At 33.5% G+C, this 25,687-nt stretch overlaps 1 protein-coding gene across 1 annotated transcript; it reads right to left on the reverse strand.

Moving 5' to 3' along the window:
• On the reverse strand, positions 1 to 24,806 carry LOC123716027 (tubulin alpha chain). The gene is made up of 10 exons (XM_045671509.1): positions 24,717 to 24,806; positions 10,067 to 10,289; positions 3,722 to 3,894; positions 3,187 to 3,315; positions 2,887 to 3,057; positions 2,143 to 2,346; positions 1,391 to 1,446; positions 1,139 to 1,235; positions 906 to 1,018; positions 1 to 651 (listed from the first exon to the last, which is right to left on the reverse strand). Exons 1-10 carry the CDS (start codon positions 24,717 to 24,719, stop codon positions 468 to 470), a joined length of 1,353 nt encoding a protein of 450 aa, XP_045527465.1. The 5' UTR covers positions 24,720 to 24,806; the 3' UTR covers positions 1 to 467.
• Positions 24,807 to 25,687: the final 881 nt, after the last annotated feature.

The raw sequence follows: 25,687 nt of genomic DNA on the forward strand, positions 1-25,687 counted from the left end.
AAAGTGTAAAATCTTTATTGTGCATTAAAATAAATTAATATAATCGTAATTAATGCGTAATCTAATAAGTTTATTCCAAAAAATATAAAAAGCTTTATCTATTATATTATCACGAATATAATTAATGCAAATCAAATGTTACAGATTCACAAACTTTATAATTCAAGGAAATTATATTTCAAAAGTTTGTACTGTTAATAAGCATTCCGTATTAGCTCAATTGCTTAAGGCTATTTGTTACTTTAGTAAAATATCGTAAAGTCTACTATTATAGAAGAATCTACTGAGAAGGCGTTACTATTGGAAGTAGTATCGAACGCTATTTGTGATCACAATACTTTATTTTTTCTGAGATGAGTTAAGTTTGTTCCCATTAGGTATTTGTAATGCTATTTTAGTGATTCTTTCTTAGTCATTATCGCCAAGTAAAATATTTTATCTGTTGTGACCACAAAACGTCTTCGGATCTAGTACTCGTTGTCCTCGTCCAATTCCCCTTCAGTGGAGTCCACTCCGACTTCTTCATAATCCTTCTCGAGTGCAGCAAGATCCTCTCGGGCTTCAGAGAACTCTCCTTCCTCCATACCTTCACCAACGTACCAGTGAACGAAGGCGCGCTTGGCGTACATCAAGTCAAATTTGTGGTCCAATCTGAAATTTATAAAATGTGTGTGTTTTGTGTATTAACCAAAGTTAATATTTTAAAATATGAGGCTAGAAGCACCCTTTATACGTAATAGTTTATTTGGTGTATATTATCTATATGTATTTTTTATCTGTGTGTTCTTAATGTTTAACGTCGAATCATTTATTATTTGGCGCCAATTATGCCACAGAAAATAAAAGAGACACAGCCGATTCCTATTTAAAAGTATATTATTAGTTACGTATTTCAAGAACATTACCTAGCCCAGGCCTCGGCTATAGCTGTAGTGTTGGACAACATGCAAACAGCGCGCTGAACTTTGGCCAAGTCACCACCTGGAACCACTGTTGGCGGCTGGTAGTTAATTCCCACCTGTTAAATATATACAATAATTTTAAAATTATTCGTTAAAATGCTAATTTACAGTTGGTAAATGATGTTGCGTTAATGTCTTTAAAGAATATGTTATGTTTATTATTATGTTATGTTAACCTTGAAACCAGTAGGACACCAGTCAACAAACTGTATGGAGCGCTTAGTCTTGATGGTGGCGATGGCTGCGTTCACATCTTTCGGTACTACGTCACCTCTGAAAAACATATTTGTACATTGTGTAGTACATTTAACAAGGAATGTTACTAAAAAGTTTGGTTTTTTTTTAGCTAGGAAGCGAAATAAAAAGTAATTGTTAGAAACTTAAGATTTGAAGATGTCTCAATAGAAAAATAAATAATGAATTATTACCTGTATAACATACAACACGCCATATATTTACCGTGACGAGGGTCGCATTTTACCATCTGAAAAAACAAAATGAATATAAAATATTGACTTACCGTTGAAATCAGTATACTGCTTGCTTTGTGTTTTTGATATAAACTTTGTAAAAATATATTAAAATCATAACCTAATGAATACCTAACTCAAAGAAAATATATATAGTCGGTATTACAGATTCATAGTATTCATAAAAGTGGGAAATGGATTGGATACGCGCCAGACGACATCCATATTTCATAAGACCTGCCTGCCTGCAGTGCCCACATTGAAATTACATCCATTTGAATGTTTAATGTGTTGTAAATCAATTATTTTTTGTCTATATAATATTCGCCTTAATTAAGTTTAGGGTAACTTGTTTTGTATCGAGGGATTTATATTGCTCAGGCATTTTTATTTAGAGCCAACTATTGAAATTATAGTGAAGGATCAATACAAATTTAAGATAGATTTTTACATCAAGCATTACATACTTAGATGGAATTAAATCTACGGTAAGTGATTTTGGTTAGTGGCCGATCTTGAGTATTTAAATATGTATCGTTAATGAAACATTCACTTAGAGAAAATATGAGTATTTTGTGGTTTTTAGTAGTATATATATATATTATAAAATTATTTACATACGCATTATGAGCATTGAGCGGTGGATATGTCCTAAACCTTTTAACATGTGGTTTAACGTAAGCTTAGAGTAGTTTCAATAACATATATACCTGATTTGCAGGTTCAAAGCAAGCGTTGGTAATCTCGGAAACAGTCAGTTGTTCGTGGTAAGCCTTCTCAGCGGATATAACTGGCGCGTAAGTGGCGAGTGGGAAATGTATACGCGGATATGGTACCAAGTTTGTTTGGAACTCTGTTAGGTCGACGTTTAGAGCACCATCGAAACGGAGCGATGCAGTGATTGAAGATACGATCTGCGGGAAAAAGTAACGTAAAGTTAAAAAAGGTAAGGTATAAAATCGAGACTCTAATATAATAAGAGACAAACGGGTAAGAAGCTCATCAGACGTTAATTGATACCACCTATGGACACTGACATTGCCAGAAAGCTCAAGTTCGTTACTAAGTTAAGAATTAAGTACTAGGCTCTTTTCTTGAAGGATCCAAAGTCGAATTAGTTTTGAAATACATCAATGAGCAGCTGGTTCAACATAGTGGCGTTGCACGGCAAGAATGTTTTAAGAAACGCTCACTTGTGGAACGGCAGACGTCGAGGTGTTACGGATGGTATTTGGCCTTAATTAAGACTTAGGGGTAAGTGTCGCTAAGTCTCGACTCTGAATCGTACCCTTACAGTCAAATCCAATAGTATTTTGAATCTGTTTTATGCAGTATTATATTTAACTCTAAATGTTAAGACGTATTGTACATGTTCTTCAAGACATAAAATGTTAGAGTTTCGTGAGATTTTTTATATTTCCTGTCATATACCTAACTGATAGTACATCGCCTACCTGTCCAATAAGTCGGTTGAGGTTGGTATACGTTGGTCTTTCAATATCCAGGTTCCGCCTGCAGATATCGTAGATGGCTTCGTTGTCGACCATGAAGGCACAGTCAGAGTGTTCTAAGGTTGTATGGGTCGTCAAGATTGAGTTGTAGGGCTCCACTACTGCCGTAGATACCTTAAGAAAACAAAATTCAGTGAATGAACAGTTTGGATAAAATCGTTTTTAAATTTAAAAACAGTACCAAAGTTCATGTTCGCATTGATGCGTACATTGTTTTATCTAGGTACCCAATTCAAACGTTACCTGTGGCGCAGGGTAGATGGAGAACTCAAGCTTGGACTTCTTGCCATAGTCCACAGAAAGACGTTCCATCAGTAAAGAGGTGAATCCTGAACCAGTGCCACCTCCAAACGAGTGGAACACCAGGAATCCCTGTAGTTAAATTAGATTTTAATTGTGCATACAATCCGCCAGTACAGCCTTCAAACTGAATAAGCATCTAAACATCTAAATTGAGTGTGTTCATAGGAGGCAGAGTATCACTTGACATAAGGTGACAGGGACATCCGCCCGCGTTATTCGTGTCCAATAAAAGAATTAGGAAACGGATATATGAACAGACTTTAAGGAAATTTAAATATCTAATCACGCATTCGAATCCCTGCTATGTACGAACTTTTCCATGTGCACAATTAACTGGGTAAATCGGTAGTCAACTCAAAAATCAAGAAAGGGTTATCACAAAAGGCTGATTACCTACACTCTAAATTTCTTAATTGTCTTGAGTCTCAATAAAACACGTGTTTAAATCAACCCCATAAAACTTGGCCTGTATTACCTGCAGTCCAGTGCATTGGTCAGCGAGCTTTCTTAACCTATCAAGGACGACATCGACGATCTCCTTGCCGATTGTGTAGTGTCCTCTCGCGTAGTTGTTTGCCGCATCTTCTTTGCCAGTGATAAGCTGTTCTGGATGAAACAACTGACGGTAGGTACCCGTGCGGACTTCGTCTGTAAAAAGGACATCAGTTTAGAAGGTGGCTGTTTAAGCCTTGGCATACATAAAGTTTCTATCATCATTATGCATCATCAAAGAAATTATAATGAGAAATAAATCAGTCTATGGCGGGGGTCGGGGGATCGGGGTCGAATCCTATTGTCCAGTTCTTCTGTTCCGTTCTATGCCCTTGATTTGAGAACTGGCAGTAAATGTAAAAATAGAAACATTTCATATACATTTATATTTTTGACGTTCATAAGTGTACATAGTACCTATATGAATAAATGATTTTGATTTTGAATTGGTTATTTTATTTTAAAATTTGTTTTAAAATCAAGCGAAGCGTGATTTTATTAATTGCCGACCTTACGTGAAAATATTTCTTGTAATTCTAAAGTTCAAAGGACTTGCAAGTGTCTAGCATGTGGTTAGCAAAAGCAAAATGTAGGGATTTAATTAGCGAAGCTCAAGTGGTTGTTAAGTGACGTGGAATGTTCAGGGTTTAATTGGAGCTCTCCGGGTTATATTTTATGTCTCTGAAAGCTCACTTGTCGGCCAATTAGTATGAATATAATCAAAGAATTTGAGTTTTTTATTTACGTTATCTATTTCGCTGCAATTATAATGGAGTACACTGTAGAACATATAGTTCTACCATTCATTCATGCATGGCTCCAAGGGTAAGATTAACAGTCAAGACTTCATTACGCGACAACGTTATGGATATTGACAAACATGAGTTTTAATTCGTATTAAGTCGATAACAAGCTTACCCTAAAATATACTTTTGTGAAAATATTATTAAATACAGCGGTGGATTTACCAGCAGGCTGAGTAGGCTGGAGTGGCTGGAGCGGCATTTTTGGGAACCAATTTTTCTTGCTACCTCATAAAAAATTAAAAGATTTCTCCATGACGTTTTTCTGATGTTACACAGATAGAAGTCTGCAACAAATTTTCCCAACCCCCTAACCAGTAATCGACGACTGCGCCCTCAGCTCACACTTTGTATGAGTGAAAAGAGAGTAATTGCAGGAAGTGTATTTCTCTCTTCCCTTTTCCACCTATCAACTGACACATGTCAGTCCTACTCGGGATGCTGCAAACTGCATTATTTTGTGCTCAAAAATCAAACCCAAAAATATTTTACGTGCATTTTCAACGAAATTGTTGGATTTTAAACATAATCTAGGACATGACAATTGTCGAGGAAAAGGCGGCAAAAATTTACAGCATATACTTTGAAAATTCGTAAATGCGCCACTGATTAAATAGGTTGTCAGCGTATTGTGCATTCATAAAGCCGCTCTGTATGGCGTCGTCTGTGTTTGCATTCACCCCTTTAGGCATCATGGGGCTGTTCAATTTTGTTCGTTTTTCCTTTAATCCCTCGAGACAGGACATCGTTTTTCTCGCCACTCATGTGGAAAGGGCCCTCAGCATTTTAACGAGGCTTTAGTTTTTTTTATTATCGATCGAAATATGATGACGTTAAGTTACATTTCTTTCAATATAAAATTGTTATTAGATCGTTATTAGTAGGTATTTTTGTCTGTCTTATGCGTGATCTCCTATGTTTTACGTAATTGGTCCCAAAGTTCTGTCACTGGCACATTATTTTTAAATTTCGAACACGATTTTATAAAAAAAATATTGCATTCTATTTTTGAATGTTTGACTATTGTTTTAAAACAAAAAACAATCACTTTCCGTAATATTCCACGATGGAGTGGACATTCAAAGAAAAGCTGTTATAAGCTGTGGACACTCGCCATTGCCATGCTCAAAAATTAAAATATAACGCTTAGGTTTGTGTACAATAAAATTTAGCTGTTCTTAAAAACGAAGGTCTGTGATAAACCCCATAAAATTTTGGTAAGTCTGAAATCATGTTTAAAAAAAGCAGTCACCGAAATCGACATGAATATGGTGCCTTCTGCGATAGACGACTAGCCGTGGCGCTTAAAGGCCTGTATTAAAAATAAGGGAGGTCATTTCGAATAATGTTATTCCTAAATTAATGTACTATAAATTGATATATGATTCATTAAAAACGGATCAGTACTTTTGATTTCATCATTTTTTTCCATTTATGACAGAACTTTGGGACAGACTACGTATATTGTCTACTTATCTTGCCTGTCATTAGATGCTTATATATTCTTGTTCTTTCAGCCCCTAAGGATTCATCAAATACTCTAACTTCATTTTTTATTTGACGTTCTTCTATGTCTACTTTAGTGATATATCTATAAAATAATTAATATAAATATATTTCCTTAATTTAAAATGCCTTTTACGCGTTAGATTATATTCTATTTACTGGTAATATTACTATAATAGCTTTGATACATTTATATGGTGCTGATAGTTTTGGCTTTGTCTTAGTATTGAATAAATTATTAACGCCACAAGTACATAAATAAGGAAAAAATACGGCGAATTTGTACCCGACACACACGATGGCTCATGTTGTATTTCTCGCGGAATCTTACGTTAAGGTTATTCGATATCCTATGTGTATTGTAATAACAGTACATTTCAATTAATGTTCTGTAAGGGAAACGATCTAAGCGCCATCTTAAATTAAGGTTACTGTTCGCGCTAAATCGCTTTCAATCAAAGAAGGATGACAATTGTCGATTTGACTTTGACACACGAACCGGAGATGGTAGGTCCCGTCCCGTGTCCGAGGAAGGGAGTATCTTGGATATAGCTTCCGGATACCCAGGCCCACACCTTGAGTTGATAATGAAACGTCGTAGAAATTATTCTACCTTGTTAATTAATCATTTGCTATGTATTTTTATTATATTAAGGGGGATGTACTGTGCCTACATGACTAATATAAATACCAAACACCCATAATAGACGTGTCCTGATAAACCATTTTTCATTACAATACATTTCTCAGTACCATAAGGGCATACCAATACTAAATAAGGTACAAAGCTTCAAAGAGACCACTTTCAACGTGACCTATTTCACTGAAGGCCTATTTCATTGTTAAATAGGTCTTGCATTGAGGTTAGGTTCTACAGAAATGTTGATGAACAATGGAGTATTGTAGCCATATATACTACGGGTTTTACAATTAATTAAAAAAAAACCGGGAGCGAATTAATGAAAGGTTCATTAAAATATGCAAATTGTTTAAAGTTTGAGAATCTTGGTTAAGGCTTCACAGGCTCATCTGATCTTAAGTGATACCGCCGCCCATGGACAATCTCAATGCCAGAGCGCTCGCCTGTCCATTGCTGGTCTTATAAGAATTGGACGCTCTTTTCTTGAAGGACGCTAAGTCGAATTGGTTCGGAAATACTTCAGTGAGCAGCCGGTGATATTTAATAACCATCTTGCAAAAGGCAGTCGTATTAAAAGCTTTATACGTGTTGTTGTAAAAAAAATGTAAAGTCAGCAACGTGTGACGCCAATACAACAACGAACGAAGCGTGGCGTGTTAGATTTCCTGCGCTATGCAAATCGCTTGATATACGATATACAGATAATGGAGTTATTGAGAAAGCCGGATTCTTAAGATCTCACGATATTATTTAATTATTCTCTATTGGTGAAAACGGCATTACTTAGAACCATGAAAAGGAGTGCATGTCAACCACCTACATGCCTATTAGAAAAATAAACGTTGACAGACACAGATATTTAAAGCCCGGGCCTAAAAGATGTTACTGCACTAGGTTTTATGTATTTTTATTATCTATCTAGAGCGTACGTAGAACTATATCTCAAAAGGCTCTGATATGAATCACATTTGAAGATGAAAACTTTGTATCAGTAATCCAGAAGGATAAACAAAGGAAAGTTTGAGGCAGAAGCAGAAGCCTATGTTAGTTAATATTAAGTTTTTAGTTCTAATATCATTGTTACTTTGAGTTTCTATGTGATAGAATCAAGGAACGGAGGTTTCCCGCAATTCTTAATTTTACTCCCAAACATTACACATGTTAAACTGAGGACGATCGAACACTTATCATAATATATTAGAACGTGTGTACAGCGCTAACCAGATCCATGCAACATTCTAATCGAGGAATCCGCAATTTCGCACACAACTCCCGAGGAGGCTCTTTGTATCGACGGAGTCGCATAAGTCTTCGATTTAAAAAACAAACCTTACTGCATAACTGTCACAAGTTGAAAATTGTATAATACGTAAACTCAAAGTTTAGAATCGCTAATGAAATGACGTGGTACGCTTGCCTTAACACTAGCCTCAACTATTATTGTTAATAACACCAATAAGAGTTTACATTGGAACGATTTCAGTTAGTAATGTCAATTTAGGTAAGTATAGTGACGATGAACGTAATGACACGTTACATTCACAGCTCTTGAGTGGGTTCGATGCCCGACGTTTTAGCTCGAGTGTACAACGTATCAGGTTTTGTTTTAAACAGTCCAGGATAAATAAATTTATGACCCAACTTGAGATATTGCTCGCGTATATTAAAATCTTGCTACGACGCCTGCAATGCGGTCAGCTTTTATCAGCGTGAATAATTTGAATGAGATTTGACACACTGAGCACGTAGAGTATGATATTGTACGATTGCCATATGATATAAGTTTTTGATGATATGAAGACGCGGGCAACACTTATTATGTAGAAATATTTTTTTTTAAGTGACAAAATTTATTTATTATTTATTTAATTATTAAAGTTCACCACATCATACATAACGCTATATCTACACTACATTTTATAAAATAAATTAAACATTAATGACAAAAAAGTAAAAAAAAATAGTAATTATCAAATCTCATGCCATCACACTTTACGTAGCAGTTTTCGTGTATTTTCTTACAATTGAGAAACCACGTGGTAATGATGTGGACCCAGCTTAAAAAGGCAATTTACGGGCAGTTTTTATTCATCCAAATGCCATTAACAGCGTAGCTAATGCTTTGTAATATGCGTCTAGGCTTTTTTGTGAATTCCGTTTTTCTAGCATCTAGCTCTGGCTGACGTATTCACGAATATTAATGTTCTGCCCAATCAATTCATTATTTGATTTTGACAAACGGGAGTCACTCAATCTCGCTAGGATATATTAAACTTTTAACATATTTACGTATACTAAGAACGTAAATTATAAGTGACCTGAGAGAAATATAAATGTACTAATTCTCCGAACGAGTATCGTAATTTTTCTGTTTATAAATTGAACATTAAGCTTGTGTTTGAAGCGTGTTGTTATGAAGAGAGGATGCAGAAAAATAATATAGTTCTTTTTGGCATTATACGTGGGTAACACTGAAAATGTTTCTAACTGGCTCGTTAGAAACATTGCTAATAAAAAAAAATTTCAATTTCAATTTTAGAACTCTTTGGTAACCTAATGTAGTATAATGCATTGAATTCATTTGTCATTTCTTTTTGTGAATTGGCGCGAAATCTAAAACTCTTGTTACACGTGAATATGAACCTAACGCGAGGAATTTTTCGGTCAATGATTTATTATGACTTTCGTTGTGGGCTTACTCAACAACAAAGCTATTAGGATGCGATTAGCATTTCTTAATGAAGCCCCATCTCGTGGCACTATTTACAATTTGGTTTAACGAGTTTAAGCGTGGACGTAGTAATCTCAATGATGATCAGCGTGAGGGATGTCCTTTAATAGGGACTACTAAAGATAACATCAGGGCTGTGCGAGGCATGATATAGAAATATAATAGAGTGACCTATCATCAGAGTGAATGTGTGGGAATTCGCACAGTAGCGATATTGTGTATATTATGTGTTCAATATTATATATATGTACTTTATTATATTTTATTCCATTTTTCTCGACATTATCGTATTGGCATAGTCTGTAAGGATAACGTATGTATTTCTGTAAAAATAAATAACTTGTAGATATAGCATTATATATGATGTGGTAAAGTTTAAGTGTTCTAAGTCGAGATAAAAGGTTTGTTAATGAATAATTGAATAACCACCACAATCATTTATAACTTTAAAAAAACGTTAAAAATTATAACATTTTTTATGATGAAATTTACGGATGAACGACTCTTTACATTGTTGGTTTTATTTTAATTTACCACGTAAATTATCTTCGGTATACAGCTTAGCAGGTAATCACAATTAAAATTCTTAGTACGCCGTTAAAGAAGTTTTTTAACTGCGCGTTCCTAAGAGAATTTTACTGCCCTTACCGACTACAGTGGGCTCCAAATCGACGAACACAGCTCTAGGGACGTGTTTGCCCGCTCCGGTTTCGCTGAAGAATGTGTTGAAAGAGTCATCTCCACCTCCCAGGGTCTTGTCAGTTGGCATCTGGCCATCAGGCTGGATGCCATGCTCCAAACAGTACAGTTCCCAACAGGCGTTTCCGATTTGGACACCGGCTTGGCCAATGTGGACTGAGATACATTCCCTCTGTAATCAAATAATGAAAAATGAATAAGATTTTTGTTGTATATTAGTTAGATATAATGGCATGGCACATACAATAATTGAAAAAAAGGTCTCGTTGTTAAATAATAATTATAAGTATTTTACATATAATACATTGTATTATGTTAATCATGAAATTTTAGACAAATACGTCACAATAAGAAATCATTTTGCGTACGTCGTTCCACATCTGAGCGTTATTTAAGGCATTTTAGCTGCGCATCAACACTATGTGGAACCCGCTATAGTGTTTCCGAACCTATTCGACTTAGGATCCTTCAAGAAATGAGCGGAACCGATCTCGTCTACTCTTTAGAATTGAGAGTGCCCTTGGGTCCTTCCCTTTTCCCCGTTCTATAAAAAAAATACAAAGGCAACAAGATGCACGTGCGCAACTTTAGGTGCGATATAAAATTTTCCTTTGTTTTTTACTTGGAATAAATTTCATAATTATCATATTCTTATGGTCAGCACGTTTCCCCCCCCCCCCCCCAATTCACACTATTTAATTTACATTCTCAATACCGTGGTTAACTATAGTTACTGTTTTTGTTCATCAAGAAAATTATTGTCATTTTATTGCCTATTATAATCGAGGATTTTTTTTCTTAGATAGTGGAGGTCTTACCTCAAAAAGAATAGAGGTTAGAGGAGATGTCCTCAACCGGAAGTTTATAACCGATAGCTTAACCCTTATAAAAATATTTTTTTTGTGTCAGAAAAATTAAAAAAGGTTTTTGGGTAAATGGGGTCTTTAGACTCCGAAAATCCATTTTCTTTATAAATTGGGCAGAAATGTGGGTTTTGAAGTGGGATATTATTTCCCTCTATCCGGCACAACTCTCAACTTTTGACACATTTTTACTTCAAATTATAAACATATTAGTTGCTTTGCTAAATTTTATTACAAACGTGAGTGGAGAAAGGTCATTATTTATTATGAGCCGTTAAAACCAGGCAGAACCATCGATTCTGAACTCTTCTGCGGACAACTGATGAGATTAAAGCAAGAATATGAGAGAAAGCCGGAATTAATCAACAGAAAGGGTGTGGTTTTTCATCATGATAACGCTAGACCTCATATATCTTTAGCCACTCAGCAAAACCTTGCACCTTCAGATTTCCACCTGTTTCGGTCTCTTCAGAATTCTTTAGGCAGTGTCACGTTAGCATCACGAGAGGACTGCCAAAACCGAATGTTGCGGTATTTTGACGAGAAGCGAATGAGACGAATTTATATAGCAATGGGATCATGTATCAGCTACAAGATTGCAAAAAGTTATCGAACAAAATGGTACCTACATACATATAGTTAAATGTATATAAACTTTCTTTAAAAAATGAAAGAAACTTTCCCCAACCTATTATAACGAATCAAAAATTGCCGCTAGAAAAATATATTCCAGTTATCATATTTTTGTTGTATTAATCATTTAGAAGCCGTCATCTGCCGCGCGCGCAGAATTTACAACAAGGTCGAATTACAAATATCCTAATATTAAATCAATTTTATTTTAAAAAACGACTGAATGCTTACGTGTCCAACATAGTATCGTGCGGAACGATAATTTGTAACAAAATTCAGACTTAGGGTTGACAAAGTTTATTGAACTCATTACGTTCCTGAAAAAACACGCATGAAAATATCGATTTCACATCAAATTGATTAGATGGTTGTTTGTTTTAACGATGAGCTTGTAAAGCATGAATCATTGTGATTGATGTTTTAGAAATGAATTTCATTGTCAAATAATAGTTAAGGTATAAAGTGAGTCAATTGTAATTGAAGTAACCATTGTTTAATGATTGTAGTAGATATCTCGTGATGAAACTAATGTTGTCCTATACGAAAACCATTGTAGATTTTAGATTTATATCTGTACATACTCATGGTAGAATCTGACAAAGAATAACTAAGCCTTTAAGTAATATAACAGGGTCATACATAAACCTATAGTTAATATAGCTTTGTTTTTGTCTAGTGGTAACACGCAATAAAAATTGATTTATACCTATGCATCAGTAAGTAAATGGACACTAAAACTGATATGACTCATGTGCATTAAAATATATATATATATATATGTTCCATAATAAACATATATATATATATATATGTTTATTATGGAACATAAGGTACAAGTATCACTGAAACCACGTCATTAAATTTAAATAGGTAGACATCCCTGCTCATCGGCAAAGAAGAGAGAGGATGTAGGTCGAGAGAAAAAGCCGGCGTAAAAAACTCTTGGTACTCTTTTAAAATAGTAAATCATTATTATTATTACTGTATTTTTCATTAGTTACGCTCCAAGTCCACTTTCCAGCTCTCTTTGCCTCGTCTGCAACTGTTTAGCGCCAGGTTTGGTCGGGAAGGCCACGCTTCCGGTTTCCTTGAAGATTCCAATCAAGTGCCTGCTTGGGTATATGATTGGGATCCCTTCGGAGTGTATGGCCTATCCAATTCGGTTTGATTGGTCAAACTGATCGGTTGCTCATTACAGATCTTTTCAGGCCGATGGTTCTCAACTCCTACACGCACTTCTTTCGTTTTCCGGGTGTTGATTTTGAGTCCCGCAAAACTGTTGACATGTTTTAATTGATTCGCTTTGTTCCATTAGTTTTGTATAACTATGTAATCCTATGTAGTTTTGCACTTCTTACGCTCACCGCATGTAATTAAATTTTTTGTTTATTTTTCTCACAGTGGTTGCCTCGAAGTTATCGCTCGAAATTAAATAAAAAGGCGGCCAATTGCCCTCCTTTTTATGTAATTATTTTTATTTTACTGTATTTCTGTATGGAACGAAGTGTTAATGAATAAATAAGTATGCATATCTAAGACATTGCTATTGTTTTTTTTATATTATGTGTGATCTAGATTATTCATTGATATCATGTCTGATGCATATAGCGCACTGAATGAGTAATAAAAGCCATATCGTGTTAGCCAATTGATACAATAACTTTAAATGCTACATTCGATATTCGTTACACACGACTTGATACAACGATTATATACACTTCTATTTTTTTCTCTAGTGATTTAATTTGCGGAAAAATTTGACTGGTAATTAATAAAAAGTACAAAAGGGTGTCATTTGCTATCAGATAGGTATTAGCTACAGAACGACAGCTACAGCTTAACATGTATTTTGTCATATATAAATGTCGTGAATGCGACTTAATGATTCCATGTACCATAGAATTAAAAAAAATGCTTTGTTATTTGTTCTTCAATTAATAATCTGGTATGAATTTGAAGCGGAAACGTAATGTTTTAAAAATATAATTTAACAATGATTAGTTAATCTAACATTTGAGATATAAATAAACGATTTTAAATAAGGCTTGTTAAGTATTCGTAGCAGTCGGGCATTCATCGAGTTTCTAGCTGTGACAAATGTTGCTTGACTTTGCTGATTCAGTGTTATTATTAAAATCCATTCTGTTTTTTTTTTGTAGTTGACATTGTCTGAGCCCTTTTCTATTTTCATGTAACAGACACTCCGGCGATTGAAACAGAAATTATTTATTTCTCGTACAGTAAATGTAAATGTGTAACTTATAGATATTATCTGTCAGCATACTGTCTTATGACGGATAATAGTGAAAAAAACTGTATTTATTGTTTTGCAAACTCCTGTATTAAGAAAAACACTTTTTTAACGGATTAAAGCTATGTATTATTATTAAAACTTATAGTTATTTACATAATTCTAAATTTAATTTTTTTTTCCGACGTTTCGCGTGCTTTTCAGCGACTGAAGACAAAAGGTGTTAAATGTCAAAGTTAATGTTAAATGTTTGCGAAAACAGAGGACACCGTTAGTCATTTTTGCAAAAACCCGTCATCTTTTAGTCGATACCAACTTCGGGGCAATAAATACAGATAAAACAACTTTCTCTGCAGCTGTGATACTTTTGACATTTAACACCTTTTGTCTTCAGTCACCGTGACCACGCACGCTGAAAAGCACGCGAAACGTCGAATGTTTTTTTAAAATTTAGAATTATGTAAGTAACTATAAGTTTTAATAATAATACGTAGCTTTAATACGTTCAAAAAGTGTTTTTCTTAATGTGTAAAAGCTATTTTAACAAAAGACAATACTATGTGCAAACTCCTGTATGTCAATCTAATACGTTTTTGAAATAAAACTCTCAAGTGTGAGCATCCAAACATCGATGGCATGTGTCTTACTCAGAAAGCTGCTCTCTTAACTACTTGCCTAGAAAGAAATATCAAAAAGAAACATTGATCATCGGACACCCAGGTTTTCTTCTCCACATGACACAAAACTATTTAGCCCGTAATTGAGTTATTCCTCCTTTTAATCTTATTGAGGTTCCGCTGTTTATTTTAAAAAGACAGCGTTTAATTTTCATACTTCATAATTCCTTTATATGAATATTAAAAATGTATATATGTAATGTATAATTTGTATAGCAAATAGTTTTGTATTAATCTGCATTTTGACGATTTATTTTAACCAAGCTGGAAGGAACTTTGAAAGTAAGACTCAAGGAAATTCATGAAATAAGGAACAACTTAGTCTGACAGTAGTGGGACATCAGGAAGTGCTAACGGGGCCTGCATGCGATATTAGAAGTAAAATATAAACAGAAATTTTGTTGTTCGGAAAAGTAAAACGTATATTTTATTAAGTAAAACATCCATGTTAATTTAATAGATTCTGTTTAAAGTAATAAATAATTAAATTACCATACTAGAACTCGTATTCATCTATAAGCGATCTTTTTTTTACAGAACTGGATATACGTTTGGCCACAATCCCACCTGATTTTAAGTGAGTGCATATCATATTAGTAAACTGTAAATTGAAGAATGCATTTTCAAAGTTTTTCTTAAAAATATTAGATTTCTATAAATTTCGAACGACCAACATTTATTAATGAAAATTAATGTATACATAGGTCTTTTATGATTGTAACTCAATCTAGACAGAGGGTGCTTCACCCCTCACGGAAGGGGCCTTTAGGGCATCCTCAGGAAGTGTAGCATCGTATCCTAGGGATGTTTGCCCCATTTACATATTAGCTTTTGATCTAACACCTTACTCGACAAAATTTGAATATTTTAATGATTTCAGTATGACCAATAAATACCAATATCATCGACTATTGTTTTTTAGTAATTTATTTAATAAATTATAAGTTTTGTTAATCTTAGTTATTTTATTTTAATTCATATTTATATAATATTAAACTCAACGTAGTGTATGTTTATTTCATTACAAATTTATAATATTAAGATAAACAAGCTTTAAACTTATAAACTACAACTATAAATCATATCTCAAATCATGTCTTCATTAAGATTTGATTAATAGAAATTACATTAAAATAACGAATTTCATACTGCAATTAAAAATGATTTTGGTCAATGATGATTGCAGGTTATTAAACTAATGTGTGTCGTCAAGTCTACCGTAAAGCGAATATAATTATGTAATGACTGTAATTTCATGTTATATTATATTTTCTTAGATTTTTCTAGCGCACTGTTTCTTAAACATTTTTCCTCGTAATGGTTTTACAATTAATGTAATGAATTATATCATTTAAGTTAATATCATTATAATAACTAAAACCAAAACAGAAAGTGGTGATGGATGGAAAAAGCATTCAATACATCGACAATTATGTGTAACTGGACTACTCTATATCTTTCAGAGATAAAACAGATATAGAGATTGACAGAAGAGTGACACGCATGAAGGAGAAATAAATATTTATTTTCCTTTTCGATGAAGAATAAGGTATACCTGTAGTGACGCGCGCCTAGGATAGACGATCAGATTAGTAAAAAATAATCGATAGTCTGAAATACTCGAGCGCGTCAGATTAAGATATTGGGGCTTGATTTTAGTGTTTAAAGACTAAATTTAACTAATCTGACGATAAGTCCTTGACGCCGCCGAGTTATAGGCTCGCGAACTTGTAAAACATTCTCGAGCGCGATTTTTTAATTTTTTATTTTGAAGAATATAATCTAAAACATACTAAAAATACAAAATCAGCCGGTTTCCTCATGACCGGACGTGTGGAGGAGCCATTTCGTCTTCCGAAGAACGCGTTGCGGCATATAAGTCGCGAACGATATATTTTACAAAAAAAAAAAAGTTTCAATAAACATAAAAAGGTAATTTTATTTTACACAAAAAAGGTTTCCTTACATTTTTGTCCAAACTTAAAACTTTTTGACTTGAAGCATCATAAAAACTCAAACTCCCGGTTTTTTGAGTATATGTCGAAAACTGAGGGTTTTAAAAAAAGTTGATATCACATAACGATGATAAAATTATGTGACTTTTATTATATCTCAAAAAAAAATTTTTTTTCTAAAGCTTCTCGACAATTTTCGTGGAGTCGGAAAGTTACGCTTATCTGTATACAATAGTATTATTAACATATACAGTTTCATGTATGTATATTATTCGATAGCCTGTTGATCCTCAAATTGATTTTTGGACGTACCGTAAGCAAAACGAAGTGAAGAATTGAAGCAAAAAAGATGAATTTGCCATAAACATGTAATACAGACTGAGCGCTTAGCGGAAATAAGCCGTCCTACCAGTATTTTTCTTTTATTTCGCTACATTGATGGTGGGGAAAGAAGCGGTAGAAGGGAATTTTCGGTACACCCTAATATATATATATATTAGGGTGTATATATATTACATCTACATTTACGGTGGTTGTATCTATTGCTTTATTGTCATTCTTATATTCCCCGTTTTTTCAAGGAGAAAGAAAGGAAAAAAAGAAACCAAAAAACCTTTTTCGGTCAGATTAAGAGAACCCACCAACATTTTTGCCAGATTAAGAAAATATGCTTTCATGATACCGAGATAAACCTCCCCTATGAAAATCTGACGCGCTCGAGTATTTAAAAAAAAAAATCTTTTTTGCAGTTTCAACAATTCATCGTAACTTATCGTCACGCCGAAATCGTCAGTTTTTTTAAAGGGGCCTATTTAACACCCCTTCCGAAAATCTGACGCGCTCGAGTAATTTTTTTTTTAATTTTTGACTACTTTTTATACCTACCCCCACCACGCAAACCGGCAGATTAGTATACCGTTGTTATCAGAGGCACTTGGGGCATACGTAGTATGAATATCTGACGCGCTCGAGAATGCCCAAGTAACTGTTTTTTTTAACATTTTTGAAAAACCGTACACGCCAAACCCACCGCTAAGATGTTTTTTACCATACGAGCTTTTCTTTTCGAAATTATTTTATCTTTCGATTTTGATAGGTCTCGACGGCGCCGTTGAATTACGCCATTTAGCTACCTCGCCTCCCTAACTATTACAAGGAACATCAACCACAACCTTCTAAAACTACGTACCTGCTAAACAAAAGCGTCATGTTGGGTGTTACTTTAAAAAAATCACGTAATGTTAGAAAGATTACAAATGTGGAAGATGTTTTACAGAAAATAAGGGTAATATGGCGACGGTAATGATAAGAGTAATGATAATGAGAAAGTCGTGAGAAATGGTCATGATTCACTACTGATTGGCACCGCCGAGGTGGGAAAAAAGGGGTAGACAGGTCAGGCGATGCAGGGATCTGCAAACACAGCGGGCCTGAGTGGACTAGAGTTGCCTGGATAGAAATATGATAGACCCAGAACAGGCCTACATGTGAACTACTGACAAAATATGTTGCTCAGTTAAATTATTGTATGGCCATAGAATTAAAAAAGTAATAATAATTTCATTTTGAACAAGTTCCTAGTAACCTAACACTAGTTAAGTTACATATATATACATATTAGTTAATAATTAGAAGCGCAAACCCAACGTTGCTAACATTTGATTTGCGCCAACATACAACATGCATACCTACTTGAAGCCAAAATAAGTCTTTTAGTATCTTCTACACTCATAAATTGTATTCATTCTCGTATCCGATGTCTATTAGGTCGACTACACTTATATTGAAGTTTCACTTAGATATAAGAATCCTTAAGCTCAGATCATATTTTAGACGGTTAAAGCTAGGTGTCAACTAGCTTTAACCGTCTAAAAACAAACAAACAAAAATAAACAAACAGCTTTAAACAAAGAGTTTCAATTAACATCCGTACAACAACAAACATCGAACTTACTCCCACTGCAAATTTTGTAGGTTATTTTTAGGTTAATTTTTACTTAAACCATTGTATTTATCATACGCTTTATTATGTTTAATTATTTTACTGGCCCTCAGTGTTATATATATATAACCGAAAATAGCAATAAAACTGTAGTCACTACTATAATACTCTTTTACAAAGATTAATACGGAATAACTATGTTTGTTGAAGTGTATATATACACTATAGAGAAATAAATTTTATACTATTTCATTGTACACGGTGTGATTGAAATCGATATTTTAATTAATTTAGCGATAAATAGTGTTATGTACGATACCTGAAAAATAATTTTTGTACATAGCACCGCATGGTACGAACAAACCAACATGGAATCATCAATCAACTGACTCTATTAAACCCAGCCTTTCCGACTTTAGCGTAAATTATCCGATGAGTAGCTAGTATCCATGCCTTGGTTAGAAGTAATCCACATTTTTAATTACATTTTTTCTATAATATACACGATACAATTTTGGTTTTGAAAATATTATTGTTTTACTCATAAATAGTACCTTTGTGCACAAAAAGTCCCTAAAAATTTCACCCACACACTCACTCATGCTCACACGCGTGTAGTTAATAGATAAAAAAAATTAATTGAAAAAATTTATATATTGATTTGGAATTTACTAATAAGTGTGTTATGGAAGAGCTGGGAGCGATGAAAAAATACAAGATTTTTTTCTTAAATGGGTTCCCAAATTTAATATCTCTTTTATTATTTATTACAACCGCCTTCCAAGCTTTTGTTAAAGCTAATCTGAATTAACATTTCGGAATTCACATTGTCATTTTGTTACGGTAAATTAGTTATTAAAGCAGTGTTGATCTAGTGGCTTCGGCGTGCGACTCTCATCTCTGAGGTCGTAAGGTCGATCCCCATGGACTTTCTTCCTATGTGTGTACAACATTCGCTTAAATACTGCAAGAAAAAATCGTGAAGGAACCGGCTTGCTTTAGACCCAAAAAGTCGACCGATACCATCTGAGGCCTAGTATTAAAATTTTGTAGCGCCGCTGATTTATTTATTTTATTTTCGTTATTTTTTTACTGTTAATGTCACGTCAAGATTCTGCATATGTGGATGCGATACACATGGAAAAAGACGCCTACGGAATTAAAGACAATATAATCTGTCTTAATTCGCCGAAAATGTTACAAATGTAGGTGTTTTCCCACATTACATAAATTACCACCAATTACTAAGTCAACTTGAAATTGATTACAATTATATCGTTAACCATTTTAGGAATAACTGTCCCATAAAACCGTATTAACCATTTAAGATCAGTTTATGTGGGAGTCCAAAAAGTAAAAACATCAATTACTACGCAATAAAATTACCGTCTCAACCTAAAATGATAATTTAGGGGCTTTTGGTGTAAAAGAAATTATTTTCACAAAAAGACACAAAAGTAATAAAGATCAATAAAATAGACGCGGAATGAGAAAGCCGGCATCATATCAGTCCATTTGTCCCTGATTCTCGAAGAACACCAAAAGGTTTGGCCAAAACGGACCGATTTGAAGATTGAGGATTCTGATAAACGAGCTAGGTCTGCATATCCATAGTTGCTACACTTTAAACTCGATTTTCGTTTTTATATAAATTAATTGTTTTTTTTTAATTTTTATTATTCCTTCGTGTATGTTATGTTTACCTTTAAGTGCTTGTCATTACAAAATTGTATTTTATCTAAAAGTAAAAAAATATATAAGCTTTTATAAAAAAATAAATAAGAAACGAAAACCCATTTTAGGGTTATATTGGATAAACAATAGGTGAAGTAAGAGAAGTTAGTAATATTTTTTTATTAAAAAGCCGGCAACACACTGGCGAGCCCTCTTGTGTCGATGGCGGTATCACTTAACATCAGGTGAGCCTCCTGTCCGTTTGCCTATTCTATAAAAAAATCGATTTCCAGATAACAGACAAATTGCCTGGATTGGATCGTATAACGTCAGTTTACGTTATTTGCAGATAAAGATAAATCTATGGCATTGCAGTATTTGGTTTTCAAACTTTACAAGATCGATCCTCCATTGTCTATGTTTTTATAACACTTTTTGTTGACTCAAGTGGGACCGACATTGGAGTTTAGCTAGTGCGTTGACCTAACGCAAGTTAGCTTTAGATTATTCTTGCTCCATGTATTCAGTAAAAAAAATATCTGTACCTAAATCATTGTAAATAAAAATTACTTACTAATAACTACCACGACGTGTATGCTTATAGTTACGAATTAAAACCAAATATAATAGTTTTTTTACAAAGAAAATGACGACCACATACGGGTTGGATGTTTGTCTTTCACATTTTTAGTAACAAATGGTCTGAAAATCAGTGAAATAAGTATGAAAAAGTTATCAATGCAATACTTATTCATAAATTACATAGTGAAGACTATCCCAAAGGAAACATATTGCTTACTTAAACCTCCAAGGGCTTTAATCAATACATTTAAAACTAGAACTTTCCCTGAGACACGCAGCAATATTATTTGCAATAAATAGAACAGTTCCTCTCATTCTGAGCATATTAAAACACAGCTTTTAAAATATCTACCACAGGAAATGATTATTCGTAGAGAAATGCTTCATTGAGTGCATCTGCGCAGGAGTGGCAATAATGAGCTGTCTGCTAAATCTGGCATTGTTTCGGATCACTTGAGTGGAACGACCGGGTTATAATACCTTATTAAATACAATTAGATTCAACTATAGATTTGGTTATGTATTCTTTTTGAGCTTAGTGTTAACGTAGGCGGTTCTTAAAGCTGCACACACACAGTCTCAGCTCACCATCGATTTAAAAAAATTGTATTAAGAATACCTAACCATGTAATTTATTATTACTAATCAAACATCTTCAGCCAATTCTGATTTTTTAAAATCAAAATCATATAAAACACCATTGGTATTTTTAATTAAACTCCTCGAACCAATAAGTAATTCAACTTTCTATAGTAAAGTTTTCTTTTGTCAAAATAATGATTTGTTTTGTGTAAAGAATTTAGATTGATGATATTTTGAAGTGAATATCGACTATAATGCTTTGGTTTTTTTTGGATGTTTATTGAATGGATCGAAATCTTCGTTGATGAAAATGAAACACTTTTTCTATAAAAGGTTATAATATTTTTAATGGTTAGGACACAACGAAAACCATTTATGAGCGTGTATGTATAGTTTTGAAGTAACTATGTGGATAAAATAAAAATAAGATAAGAACGAAAAAAGGAATTTCTTAGGATAAGTGTTTACTTTGAGTCGCTGACAGTTATAAAAACACATGAATCATTGTTATAAAAACTTGATGATTCAAGAATACAATTTACAGAATAATATTTGTCCTTACCATTATTGTTAGTGTTTGAAAACAATTTCTTTTTCATCAAGAAGCCCCCAATTATACGTCTTGTGCATCAGTTTAGTCAGAGACGGTAAAGGTCCTCTATTTTATGATGTTTTTACTTTTTGAACACTTACATGATAATTTTTTTTTTGTATGAGGTGATAATGCGCTTGCCCACGCCAAGGATATCGAGCTTGACGCGGGGACTGTGGGGCTGGGTCTACACTCAAATACCTCTGCTATTCAGAGGGGTAGCGAGACCCGACCCACTAAAAACACCTCAGCCCTTCACATGCCCTTAAGATGGGCCCTCGGGGTTCGCCAGGCATTCTACCCAAGGTACATGATAATATGTTTGAGGGCCCTTAAGGTGCCCTATAAGGTGCATACATAAATTGCATCTATACTATAATTTTCAAATCAAAGCCGCTCCGACACGATGTTATATTACATATATTCATGTATTAATGAACTATTAATTGGTTTTAGGTTCGTGTAGGTAAATTCCAACTTAAAATAAAAACCAATCCCACTGAACAAATGTTTCAGAAACGCAAATGAATTCCAGATAGGAGTGACTCATGGGGAGCGGCGACATGACATCACAGGCATTGCCTAAATACTACCTTAAATTATGTACATCATTGTGGTAAACATTTTAACTATTATCACAGTGTATAGAACAACTATAACGTATAGATTAATAATGGAAACTATTGAACCGACTATGACAATAACTAATATTTATTTAATATATTTTATGTTGTAAAAGAGTATATCTATAGATTACCGGTACAATTTAAATTTTCCTTTTTTGAAGCACTTACAATTCCAATTAATTTAATTTAAAGACAAGGCTCATACGAGTGTAGTCACGCAACTTATGGCCCAGTAAATGTTCCGTAAAATATTGTTTTGCATGATTTTGGTATATTAAGAACCTTTTTGCTATTGCAATGATATTTAACACCTCAAAGCCTTTAAGCAGACTGTGAAGACCACAAAATGTCAGGTTAGTTTTACAACTTCACCCTAAAATCAATTATATTCAATTTTTACTACATAACGACTTATTCAAAATGTATTGACGTATTGTGTTTCAATAAATGATATTCAATTACACAAAATGTGGCCCCCAAAATGTTTAGTATTTATATTTTGATAAGGCTAATGGTGATATTCGAACTATTAATAAGTCCGATTGTCCTAACAATAAAGTATGTGACGAAAAGAAATCTTTAATCATATCGAAATTTATTTTAATGTAAAATGAAACGCGTCCGTGTCTTCGTGAATCGTGATTCCTGCTAATAACAAGTATTGTGCGCTGTATAATAATGATCTATGTAGTGATCGTCAAAATCAATAAATTTATTTATTTCAATTCAGGAGTTACAAGTTAAGATTTAATATCGTTTTGATCTAAATGTAGTATATAGTATACTATTTTGTAATGCAATTTATTTGAATACAATACATGTATTACTTTTAAAAAGCAACTAAAAAAATTATAAACCTTTTTGGCTTCGCTTTAAAAACAATAAGTATATATTGTATATAGAGTGAGTGTACATGAAATATATGTTCACAAATGGTTGTATAATAGTGGTACTAGATTTTAATTTCAAGAAATGTTTGCAGGTGACATTTACAAATTAAATTTTAGTAAACTGAATCAGGCCTCCGATCGTTGACCCTCCGCTAAATGCAACTGTCATTGATATCTGTCCCAAAAAACTTTCTCGATAAGTTTAATTTAGTTGTTAATTAAATTATTGATTAATACGCTCGCTTATATTTAACTGTCGTAATTTTAAATAACTGTCATCACCCTTTCGTTAGCAACTACGTTCCTTAAGTTCACATTAAATAAATGGAATAAAAACAAATCGTTCCTGATGTTTGCATATAGTATGCATGACAATAGCACATTGTTCCCGTCTGTATGTACGCATTGTCCCTAGACCGGGGACCTAATTGTATATTCCTGATCTAATATTTATCAGTCTTGAATAATACATAGCGTAACGAAAACCAAGAAATTAAGAAATCGAAATGTAAGGAATACCAAAGCGGTACATATATTATAAATATTATGTTTAGAATGACATTGTGAGGAGAAACTCTACGAGTGTCAGATCTGATCTGTGTAGCTGATCACCAATTTGCCTAATTTTCTGTCTGTGAATTAATGATAATATACTATATATAATATAGCGAAATTATATCAGATTAAACTTTCCACTAAATTGCAGACTTCAGCTTTCCAGAACAGAACAAATAGGGCTTAGCAACTGAACCGGATAATCAATATTCTGTGAGCCATTAAATCTCATAACCGAGATAATTGAAAGCTCAAAAGCTTAGGTTTTTAACCCTAAAAGCGATAGACGTGTAGGTAATACTCAAATGTTGTAATATGTTTGAATATTTGGAAAACCCGGAATTTCATATATATTTTATTGAATTTCCTTGAATGATATTTATGTAAAAAATAATTATTATTTATTTTAACAGTAATTGTTAATAATTAAAAATGAGTTAATAGGACTAAATGACGATCAAAACATTATTTTGTGGTACACAGTTTTTGCATAGTTAAAAAATACTATTTATTGTAGAGCTAATAAACAGGAAAACTTTACACCTCATATATAATAGTAATCCCGATAAATTACAATTGTGATATATTTATTATACATATGTATTTAACATTTAAATAATTGTGTCAGTACTAAAATATTAGTAAGTTTTCGTTGAAAAAAAGACGTAATATTTTACGGAGTAAAAAGAAAATAGAATTAATTAATTATTTAAAAACAAAAAACTTTCAAAGCTTCCAAATTATCTTTAGTATACAGAACGTAAAAAAAACACTTACCATTTTCAATGGTTATATAAAGGTCCTTAATGTAAAGAAATAAGAGCGAATTTGGCGTGGCGGGTTCGCAAGGCAACGCACCGGGCCGGACTAATGACGATGCGGTCTCTACTCCAGTTTTATATGAAACGCGGAGGCACTATTCTGATAAAACTTTTTGGTGAAACATTTATTTCAATAATCGAATCAGTCAGCGATCCAGTAAATACTCCTCTAGCTAATACGTATCAAACCTATTATCCTATATATTTGTGTTATGCAATCTTTTTTACCTATTGAAGTGAAAGCATAAAATAAATCAGAGGCGCTAAATCCTTTAAGGGTGCCTACTGTGCCTGACACACGCCGTAGACTGTTTGTGTCTAAGGCAGGCCGGTTTCTCACAATGTTCAAAGTAAAAGACTACTCGACGATTAATACGTATTAAAAAATTAAGCATCTTATTACTTTGAAATATTTCATTAATATATCATGAAATCTATACTTAATTCAGTTAATATACTCATGTGGTACAACATTAAACGCAATTCAAACGATATATGCATTTTAGCGTTTCAGAATAGGGCTGTTCATATCAACGCTAGAGCGTAGTGTGTCCAGACTACTGGCTAAAGACAGGACTTGTTTGTATTCAGCCTAAATCAGGAACAATGACTAATATATTATGAGTAACATACGATACCATTAATAATTTAATATTGGATCGTATGGTTGAGTCTTGCGAACGGAAAAACTTTAAAGTAAGAAAAAAAAACTTAATTTTATACGGTATATAATTTCTCAAGACTAATGATACGAGGACCTGAACCTGTGCTCAAAGAAAGTAAGACCAGCAATTCTCGAGTCGTCTTACACATAGAATAAAATATGTTTATTATGGATAAGATACAAGTCTCACTTATTCCACGTCATTAAATTTAAATAGGTAGACATCCCTACTCATCGGCAAAGAAGACAGAGGATGTAGGCCG

This window comes from Pieris brassicae, chromosome 1, assembly GCF_905147105.1.
Source record: "Pieris brassicae chromosome 1, ilPieBrab1.1, whole genome shotgun sequence".
Classification (NCBI taxonomy): Eukaryota; Metazoa; Arthropoda; class Insecta; order Lepidoptera; family Pieridae; genus Pieris; species Pieris brassicae.

Bases quoted from the DNA above. Each gene is read 5' to 3' on its own strand.
- LOC123716027 (XM_045671509.1), bottom strand. The intron at 3,316-3,721 runs GTAATACAGGCC...ATTTAACTACAG, and splicing joins ACCAATGCACTGGACTGCAG to GGATTCCTGGTGTTCCACTC. The intron at 1,019-1,138 runs GTTAACATAACA...TATATTTAACAG, and splicing joins GGTGTCCTACTGGTTTCAAG to GTGGGAATTAACTACCAGCC.